Raw genomic sequence first — 13758 nt, forward strand, 5'->3', positions numbered from 1 at the left:
AGAAGAGTGGGTATCTGCATCAGATTCCACCTTCCATTCTCAACTGCTCGCGCCCATAACTTTAATTCACGCCCTGAGGTTCAGCATTTGGCATGTTGTATGGCGGTAGCATGCGTATCTTGCGGGTACGGTATTTTCGATAGAGCCTCCGAATGCCAGTGCTAATGCCGACCCCTTGACAAACAAAAACCTCTTCAGCCCTTGAACTGGCCATCATACGTATTCTCTTGCTGCCCTAACCGTCACATCAGCTACTCTCTTGCAACACTGAGAACGAACAAACGAACGAAAGCAGAAACGACAAGGACCACAGGAGAGCAGCACAACCATGTCATATCGTCTTGCTACGCACCTTACTTCCATTCTTTGCACCTTGATCATCTCCACAGCCTTGATCTGCTCCGCTATCACGCCGCCTTGTTCCACAGCATCTTCCTCGCCACTGCCCTCATCTGAGTACCTACCCACAAACCGCTGGGTCTCGCTCCCGAGGTTCTCGCAAGTAGAAGGGCTGAATCCTTCGGACCTATGCTCCTCCTTGAAAACTTCGTCAAAATACTTTTTTTCGTTTCTATCAAATACTCGACAAGATCTGTATCACTCCCACAGACATGAATACGAGAAAAGGCCCGAGTATGCATACCATGTCGATTTTGATTATGGTTCCGACAAGTCCTCCCGAGACAAGTACAACAGGGAGATCTCCTTTCAGATCAAGAGCAATCTCATGAACCGTCATCGCGGCCTCAGAGACAATGAGATGTACTCCAGCGGATCCCAGGATAGTCGATACGGAAGTAGTGGGAGTGATCGAAATGGATATCTTTTGCTAAGGCCACATGCAAGCGCTACCTCCTTCAGTTGTGGCCAATTAGTACCGAGGACTTGGGATCTTAGCGGTCCAAGTGCACGCGGACAAAGTTCCTATGCGCACCAGCACCACTACTGGGACCGGCAGGAGCAGGCCAAGGAATCCAGCTACCGTCATTTTCCTGGGTGCCGATATAGATGACAGTATGATGACCATCTATATTCCGATCTACTCAGCACCGGCAGCAGTAGCAACCACTTTGGCAAACATGATAGGACCAACGGCTATAGAGCGCTTTCCAAATCCCAACAGATTTCCTTCATTTCATCTATCACAGAACTTTTTAGCAACATTCGAGTGAAAATTGCTTCTCACCATAGCGCCATGCAGAATATCTTGAATTTCATATTATTTTTGGTATGCAACAACTACGATATTCATCTGTGTATCTTAAACACGTATCCATTATCGCACCTGGACACATCCCGCAATACACACACCCCACTTGGGGTTGCACCCCATCCGGTTTTGGCCATGCTAGCGTCCAACCTCTTGGTCCGGCTGAGTCTCTTGGTAGTCCTGTGTCTGGGTGCATTCTATTATCTTGTCACGGTCATGGATCAGCAGCAACAACAGATAGCAGGCGGCCCATCAGGAACTGCTGGCTCAAATTGGCTGGCGGACAACGGCACTACCCCTAATGCTAGGCCCAGACGGGCTACCAGTATTAGAGGCAGTGCTATACCAATTAGGGACATGCCCACATCTACTAGCGCAAGATCAGGAATAGATGCTATTGTCAGCAACTGGGCTAATGAAGTTTCCGGAATAATAACCGCCGATTCAGGAACATCTAGTTTGGTATCAATAGCGACCACAGGACACGAATCTGAGGGTATGGTTGACGCGCTTCCATGTATGTATTGGATAATGAGGTTTCGCTGGAGTGAATATGCGCGTATTGACCGCTGCTTAATATATTTTGCTTACTTTACAGATTCATGGACAATGACTACCACTCTTGCGTCGGATATTATCTACGCCCTGATTCGATCCACTAATGCGGCTATGTTCCTCACCTGTGACTCAGAAAGACCTTGTTCGGCCCCAACTGCACCCACGATTCCTCAGATCACGTTATTCAAACCTCACCAACAGCATGACCAAGAACCTGGTGAGAAAAAGAAGGGTATAGCCTCTAATTTCGAGCACAGCCAACTCCAAGAACATAAACGCGACAAGGGCTTTGGTGACAACAACAGCAATCGTCAGGACAATAAAGGAAAGATGAAGGCACGATTGGAAGAGGGAGAAGAGAACCAGAGTCTGATCGTTCCCACGTTCGACCATCAGGCTCTCAGGGGTTTCCAGTACAGGATCCGATCATACCCTCAGAGCGAGAGCGCTGGCGAGTCAAGCAGGTCCAGCTCGCGTCGTCCCAGCGTCGCCTACCCTGCTACGCTACCTATCGCACTAACTACGAGAGGGTCACCTTTGCCAGCGTTGAACTCGACATGCACAGAGGATCTATCCTTCCGAATACACTTTTACAACATCGATGCCCTACGATCCATTCTAGGCTGTCGCCATGGCATCGAAAGGCGGTGCTTTCTGAAACGCGAAAGAGTAAAGCGCCCACATGATGGTTGTCAAAAAGGTATAACCCGACGATGCAGATACTTAAGCTCAAATCGTAGAATGAGAGCCCGAGCAGCGCGTCTTGACAGAACCTGACTACAAATAAACCTGTCATTGGATTACTGTTTACATGTATTTTATTTCATTCTATCATTTTTTTATATTATATTCGTTATATGCGTCTGGGTATAATAACAGGCACGGCTATACGTCCCCATAGCCTGCTTCATTCTGTGAATCCAACTTGATGGTTGACATCAGATTCAGTTGTTGGACTAGGCACCAGATGGTAGAGGTGCGACGACGAAGGCATGGCCAGCGTTGGTAACACCGAGCAGGAGATCGAAGCACGAGATTTCGTCCCACGTACACTGCCGAGACTTGAAATGCGGGCTGGCTTGGTAGGTCGAGGCGAGAGCTTGGGCGGCACCGAGTTTGAGGACGACAATGAAGCGTCCATGTGAGCAGAGTGGCGTCGTAGAGATCCCAACGCTGTCTTCTCAGCGCTAGTGGCCAGATCAGCGCTGGCAGGGTCCGCTCGCTCCAGCAGTAGTGATGGGTTGGCAGACGAAGGCGAAGACGATAGAGGCGAACTTGTAAAGCAAGGTCCGTTCACGCTCTCGCCTTCGAGGTTGACGAAATCCTGCCGAGTCTCGAGGCCCGCTGCTTCAAGGACTCGTTCGCGCCCTTCCTCTTCACCGAGCACTCCATTATCATTGTCATCATCGTCATCGCACAGGTCACTATCACCATTCCATTGTGGGTCAGCCTTGCGGGTGCCGTTCTTGTAGTAATGCGTGCGGCCTTGTACCAGCATCAGGAGCATGTGGCCATGATTAGATTCCTGTTTCGGAGAGGTGTTGTGTTGGTGCTGGGGAATTAAGTGTCGGTGTGGATGCTGCCTCCGTGGCTGGTATTCTTGCTCTTGTTCTTGCAATAGATTGGCATCGGTGCTGGCTGAGGGGACTTCAGACAGAGCAGCAGTGGGAATTTCGGGTGATGTCGAAGAGGGATTTGACTGCAGCGGAAGCGGTTCTTCGGTAGCTAGAAGAGTGGGCGAGGGCGAGGCTCTTGAAGAAGCAGGGGTAGTGGGTCTGCTCCACCCTTGCAAAAACTGTGTGGAAGAGGAGGCTGTGGATCGGCTGTACAGGGACGCCTGGGAGGCGGAGAATGTGAGGGACATGTAGGACGGTTTTGGTGAGAGGAGGGAGGAGGATCTGCTCAGCAGCTGTGGTGTCGATGGTATGGATAATGAGGATGATTGCTTTTGCAACTTCGTTCGTTGCAGACACCCTCTCAGTCGATTCTGCAGCTGCTTGACTCGCCACTCCTCCTGCTCCTGCAGCTCGAGGAGCTGTTGCAGAGGTAGGATGTGATTGTGAGATGCATACAGACCCGGTTGGCTCAGGCAGTGGTCGTCCTCTTTCCGGATCCGAAGACTGGGGCTTGGGCTGTGATGAGTGTTACCGCCGCTACCACCGTGGCTGTCGAGGTTGCCGTTGCTGCTGCTGCTGCTGCTGCTGCTGCTGCTGCTGTCGTCAGAAAGTCCATTATAATTGCTGTAGTTACTAGGTGGCCCTATACGAGGAGAGACGTTGAGATGCGTTCAGTCTCTTGTAGAAACCTTGGTCACCGGACAAAGACTGGAACATCAAGAAGCCATTGCCCCACGACCCTACTTTCCCCCGCACTATCGCCATCAACACCACCACCGCCACCAATAACAACAGCAACAATGGCAGTACCGGCATTATTATCTATAGCCGGCGCTCTCACAATATCTTCATCAGCATTAACATCAACACCATCACCGCAACCATCCGCGAAAGCTTTCTTGTCAAAAGAGGATGCCACAAGGCATCCAGCCTTCGTCTCGTTATAACCAAATTTATCACTGCCCACATATCCTTCCTTATCTCTGTGCGTACTTGTCTTGTTATTGTCCATAGAGTCCGCCCTGGGGGTCGATAGCGCCTTGGTCATCTTGGATCGTGGGTCATGTATCAGACTGGAGTAAACCTCTGCTGATGTCGCTGTGGAGGCCACAAAAAGGATTCCGCTATCCAGCTGATGCTGCCACTGTGGCCTGGTGGCATAGTTCGCTTGTTCCTCGTGCTGGACCTCGATGTCATCATTTCCTTCTTCGCTACTGCCCACGTTACTGCCGTTTTCATACCGCTGGAGTTGTCGCTGCTGCTGCTCAATCGTATCAGTATCCAGGTCTGCACTTTTTTTGATGTGTTTGGTCGGTTTATGTGGGACGGTCGTTATCTTCATTGGTCTTTGACTAAGAGACCTCTGGTGGAGCGCACGCACGTCCTGGATCAGCTTGTCAGAGATCTTTGGCGGTAGATCCAGTTCTGCTGAAACTGAGTCAATTGATCGCTTGCGCTCGGCACGTTCTTTAGCCTTGCGCTGCATTGTCGCTACGTAAGCAGCGTAGTCCGTATAGCGGACACGCTGCTGGCGGAATCTCCTCGGGATATCCCTCTCTGCAGGCGATTGTAGGCGGCTCCGGGCATCCTTTAGCATCTCACCAAAGGACTGTTCCTGCTCACTGTCTCCGTTCTCTTCGGCTTCGCTTTTGTCATCGGCGTCATTATCATCAATATCATTATAATCACTGTCGTCCAAGAAGGATATCGTGTTGCCCTCTGCGATTCCCGTCACTGCGCCCGCCTTGCTACTCTTTAAGAGCTGTGGGGCTACTCCTGCCCCAGGGCTTTGAAACTCTACTCCCTGGTGGTGCTGATGCAATTGCAGTTGTTGCTTCCAGCGGCGCTGACGGATGCGACAATGCTTCTGCCAGTACGCGTTCCGCTCTGGATACCCCGGAAAGTTGGGGTCGTCCGAAAGATGGTGAATCTCGGAATCCGTCGTGAAGACCGAGGCTCGGTCCCAGCGTTCATCGTGATAAATATGGCTATTGAGACGCCAGTTTACATATGACATGCTGTTGTTGGGTTCAGGTTCATTCTCAAATGACCGTTGGGTCGTTTGAGGATTGGATTCCTGGAGCGAGAGAGTGGAACTGTGTGTTCCCTCTTCGTTATCGCTTGATAAGGGTAATGGGGGCTGTAGGAGCTTGAGGTCGGGACTCTCCAGGTTGGAGGGGGAACTACATTGGAAAGTACTGGGGAGATCGACTGGTGGAAACAGGCCGTCATGTTCAGGGCGTGTGCTTGCGCCTTCAGCATCATGCTCAAATGGACACTCTTGCTGATCTTGATCAACTTGTTGCGTGGCAGAGGCGGCAATGGGGGCCTTTGCCACGTTACTTTTGTCGTCCCTGGGTGCAGAGAGGATCTTGGGCCGCGTGTCAAGCTTTGGGAGCTTTGAGAGTAAGCCACGTCTCTTCTTGGGCTGAGATGGTAGGACTTGATGCTGAACCTGTTGCTCCTGTGGGGACTGAGATCGGGATCGTTGATCTACATTGTGTGCCGAATGTTCCTGGACGCCAGGCGCACTTGCTGGGAATGGTGGTGGTGTAGCCCGCTTGGATCGAAATGTGCTGGACAAGAACGTACCGATTGGAATCTGCAAAGACCTTGTGGAGATTTGTCTCCACTTCCCTCCCTCCTGAGCTCCCTTCCTCTTCGGCTGCTTCACCTTTTCCTTGCTGTGTCCTTGACCCTGTTTCTGCGCAAAATAGTCATTAGAATGAGGGATCGAGAGGGTGTATTCCTGGTTGAAATCGTGGCACGTCTGCTGCTGAGTACGGGTCTTCTTGAACATGGATCCGAATTTCGCTCCGATCGTTCTTGTCCGCCCTGCTACTTTGGTCGGGGTGCTGGGAGACATGAGTTCTGGAGAAGATGTGAGGTTCCGGTCATTATTGAAGAAGGGATTCTGTGGCGAGAAAGCTGGGGTTGAGGGCGTGTTAGGCGAAGGAGGCATTTGCATGTCTGGTGAAGGAGGGCGGGGTGAGAACGAGGCTGAAGTGGGAGTGTCTTCGCAGGAGGACATCGAGGATTTTTTGTGAAGTGGGGATGTTGCTGTTGATGTCGGGGTACTGGAGATTTCGAGCTGAGTAACAAGCTCGCAGGAAGGGGTGTCGGATTTATCCAGGTGGACGAAGGAATCCAAGGCGCGGTCTTTGGGATGGTTACTGGGCAAATTACTTTTGGCCACAGGAAGTATCACAATGCCTGCGGGGACGATGCTGACAGCGGCTCCGGGACGGATGTAGCCTGGTTGCTGACTGCTCTTCCTCCTTGACATCGCACGGAAAGGGTTCGGAATTGAGCGACGAAGCACGTTTGAGAGAGGCATATTCAGCTCACTTGGGCCTAATTTCTAGCGGAGAGATGACTGGTGAAGATAGGATGTCAATGACGATGCATATTTGCTGGCGACGGAGAATAAAAGGGAAGGTGGATATAAACGGTGAGGGTGACACATAGCAGTGGGAGGGATAGCTGTATGGAATCGCTGAATTGACGTTGTCGCGTCGCTATCGTTTGCCTCGCAGCTACATGTGTGGCACAGAGATGAGGAGAACTGTGTCTACGCGTGAGCTCCAGGGGGATGGAATGGGGGAGAGGGGGAATGGAACGGGGGGCAGGGGCAATGGAATGTGGGTTGTACACATCCAAAGAGAGCAGGGCTGGCACGTACATGCGAATGGGGCAGGTGGAGTAGGCGGGCGGGCAGGGTTGAGCGTTGAGCATTGAGCGTCGAGGTGTTGTGTGTTGTAGGGGTTATTGCAGGGCCAATTCTCTCCTAGGAGAGCGAAACCTAATTGCCTCGCGTGTGTGCGCCTCGAAACACTTACGGAAATGCTTAACGCGAACGGCTCTACGCCCATGTGGCCAAGGAATGGGGTAAGGTGAGAACAAGAGCACGGCACCAGAAAAAAAAAAAGACAGCAGGCGAGGGAGAGAAAGGGGCCTTTAAAAAGCTATCGTGTTGTTGTTGCTGATGTGAACCAGGATACGGTATAATGTATTATATGGAGATGTTCTGCTCCATGCGCAGCGCATACGAGTTCCGATTGGTGCTCATTCATCTTTTCAGTAGCATTGTCCTGAATGCTCCCGTTCTGCTGTAAAACACATCCCATTCCGCTCCCACTCCATCTCATATTTACTTACGTGTTCGCTTGCATCCATACATAAATACCAATAAATAATAACCAGGCGAGCAACTGCCGAATTGGTTGCGGTCTTGTATGTCGGATCCGTCTCCTTTCCTAAAAAATTAACGAACACACAAATGATTAAAATATAGATTTTTTTCCAGGCACACAGACAAATAGATTGCAAAACGAGCAGGTATAGCTTGCTATCACGGCACAGTGATGGTGGCGAAGACACTCAATTGCCTTTTTACCTACAAAATGCGAAGAAGTAGATGATGAATATGGTATGAAAAGCTCTCTTACTTCCTTTTTCTCGCAGGTGGAGAAGGAAAATAGAGACGAGCGGCTGTGAGATTATGCGGGAGAAGAGGTAAGAAAAAGAGAATAAAGGGTCAGAAATGGTGTCGGTAGGCTGCACATGTACAACGACATATTCATTCTTAGCGCACGGTGGCTGCACGTCCACTTTCGTTGTTGATCTTCCCTGCCTCCCTGTTTGCCTCTGCCTTTCTGCCACACATTCATTCATTCGCATCTTTCCGTAACAAGATGGCGCACCATGACGCGCGTCTCGGAGGTGTGCTTCCACAGCACCTTGTCCCCCCATTGATCAGCAGATATGTTTTTTCTTTGTTCTCTCTAGAAGGAAGTTGCACACGCTTCATGATAAAGTTGTCGTTGATTGATGTCGAGGAGCCAGCATGAACAGCGGATCACAAGCAATTATGTCGAAAAGAGGACAATGCGGTTTGTTAAAGGGGGAAAAAAATGTCAGTAGACAAGGTCACCTGTCTGTTTCCATCTGCCAGCACGCAGGATAGAAACCCATAGAAGTCAAGCGAAAAAAGGGTCCAGGGGATCATAGAGTGCACAGTTGAAAAGGACATGGCAAACAAATAGGGATGCATCGAATTGCGATGTATGACATTGGCGCCCATTGCTAATGACACGCATGCAGCGACCCCGAAAAAACAAAGGGTACAGTAGCGGGATGAGTACCTGTTGTTCGAACAGGAAATTGAAACTAAAGGTGCACAATAAACGTTGTCAGCCTTCCATCCTCATTCTTTCACTTTGTTCTCTTTGTGCACACACTATCTGCGTGTGTACTCCATCTCATCTAGCGGTCTCAGAGAATCGCGAATATGACGAGATACATTCTGATCCATTTAAAAATCTTGATCTTTTTTTTTTCTCCCAGCACCCCATCGGCCATGCTTCCCAAAAATAAAAAAGTGATTAGACTGTCAGCTGTCGGCCGACTACCGGTATGCATGCACGCCTATACCGTCTTCGTGTGACATGTCGTGTGCTCATGTCCTATCGCTTCTCACATGCACAAACCGTATGCACAAAGCTAAAGCCTCTGTGTTCCCAATGGAGCGCGGAGTACTCATTCCACCAACAGCGTTACGAAACCTTATTTGCCTCCCTTGTATATACTTCACTGTTGTGTAATGTGAGGGCCGTGCCTGAGGAGGACAGTGCACCCTGATGTCCATCTATTCGCATCCCTCGGGGGAGCAGGAGCGTGTTTTGCTCATCAAAAGTATTGGCTACATTGTCCAAAACAAAACACGAAGCATAGCATCTGAACACTAGCTTTTCTAAATCGTGTTTTTTTAATTATACGTATTCTTGTTCTCGATCTTTCGGTGCAACTACCTACTTGCCACTAGAGGGATTGGGATAGATACTGAAATGAGCGGGATCTCCTTCAATGATGGACTGGCGATCAAGTAAATTAAGAGCTTCTTGACAGCGTTGAGGAAGATCTTGAGCGGGATAGCGATGTTCCCAATCAAAGGAAGACTTGTCACGATGCTAATAGGAGTTACCAACAAATCGTATGCCGCCTGAATAAGGGGGACTGTGCCAGAAGAGATGGCATCAAGTATCCCATTGATCAGCGGAGGCAAGGTGGACTTGACCACAGCATCAATGAGCGGAATTTGGGCGATAGCGTTGATAGCTGCGTTCGCCAAGAACCTGACGATTTCAATGATACCCACGCATGGCGAAGACTGTACACCATAGTTGCCAGGAACAGCAATGATGCCCACCGGGTTCAAGAGGAGGTCAAGGAAGACACGGATCGAGCTGGTCTGATCGCCCGGTGATGAAAGGTTTACAGCCTGCAAGAATCCGTCGAAGACGGCCAGGATACCACCGATCGCCGTACCCGCGCCGTTCTGCAGATCATTGGCCAACAGCTTGAGTGTTTCCAAGATGGGATTGATGATCAGAGGCCCGATGACTGGGATGGCTCCGATATTACTCTGAATGAACGTGATGGCGTTGGCAATGAGACCACTCAAGCGCGCTCCATCGGTAGTATATTCGTTAATCGGGGTGAGGCCTAAAACATGAGCATTTTGATGAGTTGCAATAGATATTTTTAACAAAGAAGTTACAATATTTCTTCATGAACTTACCATAGCATTTTAGGATGCCGTTGATGGTGGTGATGAGTACCTTTAAAATGCCGCCAACAGGTTCAAACACGGCCTCGTTTCCAGCGGTGGTGCCGATGATGCCGTTGATAAGGTCTGCAGCCGGTGCAATGAGGGTATAATTCCCAGTGTTGAGAGCTGTGTCAACGTTATTCAGCTCCGTCTGGAGAAGATCCAATACGGTCTTCGATGGGCCTCCAATAACGGGCAGGTTAGTGTCAGGAAGAGGAGTTGTGATGTTGGCAACGGCTGTCAATGCAGCGTTAGCAAAATTGCGGTAGAGTTGGGTCAAACCAACACAACTTGTCTGGTTTCCAGTGCAGGTAACTAGTTGTTGTGCAGTCGGCAGAATGCTCTCCAACTTTGCTATTACTGGGGCGGTGAGAGTGGTCGTTCCCGGTGCGAGGAGATTCTGCACAATCTGGAAGGTCTGGATGGTGCCACTGACTGTATTATTGATAGATCCAGCAACGATACCAAGCATCGCGGAGTCAGTCACTGTATTGGTAAGGTTGGTCGCAAGCGCACCAATAACGTTGATGAAGGGCGCCACCAACATGCGGTCCAGAGGGTCGTCGTGCGTGTGGTTCCTGTTAACAATCTCCTTCAGTGTTTGACTAGCAGTGTCGAGCAAGCCAGCGACACCTGCAGCTAAAGACGCGCAAGGCGACAAGCAGTGATCGTCACCATTGGAAATAAAGAGGCGGTTGGCCGTACACATCTGCTTCAGCGCTAAAGGTTGGCCGGGACCAGCACAAGAATAGAGATATTTAGAATCATATCCGTAGGACTTGGGATAGGAACTTCCGAAGGTGACCCTGTCATTGACGCATCCGCAGTCTTTGGTGGTACCGTCTGTGCATTTTCCATCGCTGCAGTCCTTGGTGGTATCGTTTATGCACTTGCCACCACTGCAGATCTTGGTGATATTGCCTACGCACTTGCCATCACTGCAACCCTTTGGGTACCTTTTGCTGACAAGGAGTCTGGCGTCAGTACCGTCTAAATAATGCAAAGCATCTTTTGTAGGGTTACAGCTGTCTAGGAGCTCGAATGCGAAGGTTGGGCCAGGCTTGATGCAGCTGTAGGGATTGACCCAGCAGGAGCTACCACCAGCCTGCACAGTGCATCCGTACCTGCACTGTCGACTTGACCTAGGCGTAGAACCCTTTCCGTTGCACGTGTAGATGGTCTTGGGATCAAGGTTGCAGCTGGGCGAGAATGTAGAACCGCAGACCTGTGTTGGGAAGCATAAAAATAAATTGAGTTCATGATCAGGCCAATTGCTGAGTAGAGTAACGCCGTAAAATGGGCACCTACAGCGTTGTGCGAGGTACAAACGCAGGCTGGAAGACACTTGTTATTACTGTTCGCCTCAAAGACGGCAGTAATTTGAACGGACGCAGCTGTGGCAGTGCAAGTGCCAGGAGCACAGCTCTTGAGCAGGGCAGGACGTCTTCCCCTCTGGCAAGTATACAGGGCATCAGCTGGCAAACGACACGACAAGGGAAAAGCCTCACCGCAGGTAACACCGTCATCGGCACATGTGCAGACCTCGGAAGCGCAGACAGCGCCATCAGTAACAGGAGCACACTCCTTGACGCCCCTGCATGCCTCGACGAGTTTGGGTGCTCCTCTGGAGCTACACGTATAGATACTGCTGGGATCCAATCTGCAGCTCCTAGGGAACTGCTGCGAGCAGAATTGTCCATTGCCACTGCAGCTGCAGCTGCAGCTGGAGAAGCCGCAGTTAGAGTCACCATCTGGAACTACGTTGCACTGAGTGTCTGGATGGCATTGCTTGAGAACTTCAGGCTCGGACCCAACACCGTTGGGACAGTAATAGATGGCTGTAGGGTCATGGTTGCACCATGCAGGGAGTTGGGATCCGCAAATGGGCCTAGTCATTCCGGGGGGACAAAGGCAAGTGTTAATTTTAACCAGCTTGCAGGTGTCCTCGCCAGCGTTGATGATACAGCCCTTGGAGCAGACCTCACCCCTCTTTGGGGGAGATCCAGCGCTGTCACAAGTACATAGGGCATTCTTATTAAGAGCACAGGACGTAGGGAAAGAAGAGCCACAAACCTATTGATAGCAGTAACACCGGGTGATACGGAAAGACTTTCAGTCAAACTACAATCGAGAGTACAACATTGCTTTTACAGCATGATTCAAAGCATGATTATCGAAGTTCTATGCTCTGTTCACTTATGGCTCCTTTGGCAGTGCATTTACAAGAATCTATGTGCTTGTCAATTGCAAGCCTGCCAGACAATGAGGCGAGTGTTGCCAAGCAACGGTCAGGCGAGCATCTTTGCAGAAGTTCGGGGTCCCGGCCTTTCTTACAGATGTACAATCCGGGGACAGAAATGCGCCATGATGAAGGGAAGGCATCGCTACAGACGATACCGTCAGTCGCGCACTTACAGCTGTCGTTGGTGCATGTCGCGCCATCAGAAACCGCAACGCAAGCACTGTTGCCATCGCAAGACCGGATGAAGTCGGGTTTGCCTTGAGCAGTGCACTTGTAGTCTGAATTCTTTTTGGCCTCACAGGATTCCGGGAACTGCTCCGAGCAGATCTCATTATCGCCCTTGCAATTGCAGCTGGCAAAACCGCAAATGGGATAGCCACCAGGTGGAGTGCGACACTGGGTACCAGGCATGCAAAGCTTCAGAATCTGGTAACGGCTACCGGAACCTCCAGGACAGTGATAAATGGCGGTAGGATCGGCTTTACACTCAGCTGAGAGCTGGGATCCGCATACGGGCCAGAAGGACCCACCACATTTGCAAGCAAGATTTCCACCGGAACCTCCGCAGATCTCAGCATCGGACTTGAGGATCTCAGGTTTCTTCCCAACAGCATCACACCTGTAAAGCGCCGTGGCCCCGAACATACAACCAAAGATATTACTGCCGCAGAACTTTCCCTTGGCTGCGCAGAGCCCTAGCCAAGGGCGCTTGTTCGTGATGTGGTGCTTGTTTTGTTTGCCGTGTCTATAATGCTTTCCATGCTTGCTGTGCCTGTGATCCTTTCTGCGCCTGCGATGCTTCCCATATTTGCGGTGCTTTCCGTGCTTGCCATGTACATAGGACTTGCTGTGTCCGTCATGCATGCGGTGCTTCTTCTTGAACCAAATGTTGGTATTGCCAGGGCCCTCGACAAGAGCGCCCTCGTCGGAGAGCCGATAGCTATCACTGGCAAGTATCTCGTCAATGGGCCAAATGACTGGCTTTGACGGCTTATTGGAGCAAGGGGTTCCCATTTTGATGAATACCCGGGAGATGGAGCTGCCAGTACCGCCGTTACTGAGGGCATCAAATGACGCCTGAGCAGATGTCTGGCCATCCTCGGACTCGGAAATACGGAAGGGACGGTGAATTTCGGTCTTGCAGATCACTTTGTCGATCAGGACTGAATTACAGATGAGATTCAGTTGAGCTTCTGTTCAGTAGCAAGAAAACAATCATAGTGTAAAAGAGGAGTAGAGGCGGGTCAGCAATCTGAAAAGTACTCTGCAACGAATCAGTTGTTTCGCAAACCGAGTCTAAGACTTACTTCTCGTGATAAGCTTGGGTGACTTCAGTTTAGAATGGTAGTAATGGTTCTCACGCTGCTCCTCCTTGTTATGAGAGTGATAATGGAGGTGGGTCAACAAGCCAAAACCGGGGACAGCAAAGCTAACCTGACGATCGACATCGGTGTTCGCAATCGCATCTCCACTGGCGTGTACAGCTAGGGTCGATAGAAGACAAGCGACGCCCACGATAACC

General features: G+C 50.5%; 6 protein-coding genes across 6 annotated transcripts; 2 read left to right on the top strand and 4 right to left on the bottom strand.

Annotated features, from left to right (window-relative positions):
* The first annotated feature begins 122 nt into the window (after window positions 1–122).
* BC939DRAFT_76493 (uncharacterized protein) lies at window positions 123–1104 on the top strand. The gene has a single exon (XM_051561888.1). The coding sequence runs from the start codon at window positions 329–331 to the stop codon at window positions 1010–1012; it is 684 nt and encodes a 227-aa protein (XP_051414582.1). The 5' UTR covers window positions 123–328; the 3' UTR covers window positions 1013–1104.
* A 241-nt stretch (window positions 1105–1345) lies between these two features.
* On the top strand, window positions 1346–2454 carry BC939DRAFT_475020 (uncharacterized protein; the record flags this gene model as incomplete). Its single annotated transcript, XM_051558463.1, has 3 exons — window positions 1346–1727; window positions 1809–2298; window positions 2391–2454. The coding sequence occupies 3 exons, from the start codon at window positions 1346–1348 to the stop codon at window positions 2452–2454; spliced, it is 936 nt and encodes a 311-aa protein (XP_051414583.1).
* A 117-nt stretch (window positions 2455–2571) lies between these two features.
* On the bottom strand, window positions 2572–3884 carry BC939DRAFT_444203 (uncharacterized protein). Its single transcript, XM_051554634.1, has one exon. It carries the CDS (start codon window positions 3630–3632, stop codon window positions 2676–2678), a length of 957 nt encoding a protein of 318 aa, XP_051414584.1. The 5' UTR covers window positions 3633–3884; the 3' UTR covers window positions 2572–2675.
* Window positions 3885–9143: 5259 nt separating this feature from the next.
* BC939DRAFT_444205 (uncharacterized protein) lies at window positions 9144–10708 on the bottom strand (the record flags this gene model as incomplete). The annotated part of the gene is made up of 2 exons (XM_051554635.1): window positions 9965–10708; window positions 9144–9888 (listed from the first exon to the last, which is right to left on the bottom strand). Coding segments are annotated over exons 1-2 (1433 nt in total), but the record flags the coding sequence as incomplete, so codon positions are not given.
* Window positions 10709–10866: 158 nt separating this feature from the next.
* On the bottom strand, window positions 10867–11532 carry BC939DRAFT_444206 (uncharacterized protein). The gene is made up of 2 exons (XM_051554636.1): window positions 11303–11532; window positions 10867–11219 (listed from the first exon to the last, which is right to left on the bottom strand). The coding sequence occupies exons 1-2, from the start codon at window positions 11518–11520 to the stop codon at window positions 11024–11026; spliced, it is 414 nt and encodes a 137-aa protein (XP_051414586.1). The 5' UTR covers window positions 11521–11532; the 3' UTR covers window positions 10867–11023.
* A 1158-nt stretch (window positions 11533–12690) lies between these two features.
* On the bottom strand, window positions 12691–13489 carry BC939DRAFT_444207 (uncharacterized protein). The gene has a single exon (XM_051554637.1). It carries the CDS (start codon window positions 13331–13333, stop codon window positions 12932–12934), a length of 402 nt encoding a protein of 133 aa, XP_051414587.1. The 5' UTR covers window positions 13334–13489; the 3' UTR covers window positions 12691–12931.
* Between the last annotated feature and the right edge of the window lie 269 nt (window positions 13490–13758).

The sequence above is a fragment of the Gamsiella multidivaricata genome (genome assembly GCF_025024155.1).
Source record: "Gamsiella multidivaricata strain RSA 2152 chromosome Unknown BC939scaffold_16, whole genome shotgun sequence".
Lineage (NCBI taxonomy): Eukaryota > Fungi > Mortierellomycota > Mortierellomycetes > Mortierellales > Mortierellaceae > Gamsiella > Gamsiella multidivaricata.

Coding starts and splice junctions, on each gene's coding strand:
- BC939DRAFT_76493 (XM_051561888.1), top strand. CDS start 329: ATGTCATATCGTCTTGCTACGCACCTTACTTCCATTCTTTGCACCTTG.
- BC939DRAFT_444203 (XM_051554634.1), bottom strand. CDS start 3,632: ATGTCCCTCACATTCTCCGCCTCCCAGGCGTCCCTGTACAGCCGATCC.
- BC939DRAFT_444206 (XM_051554636.1), bottom strand. CDS start 11,520: ATGACGGTGTTACCTGCGGTGAGGCTTTTCCCTTGTCGTGTCGTTTGC. Junction 11,220..11,302: donor TTTGTACCTCGCACAACGCT/GTAGGTGCCCAT, acceptor TTCCCAACACAG/GTCTGCGGTTCTACATTCTC.
- BC939DRAFT_444207 (XM_051554637.1), bottom strand. CDS start 13,333: ATGGCCAGACATCTGCTCAGGCGTCATTTGATGCCCTCAGTAACGGCG.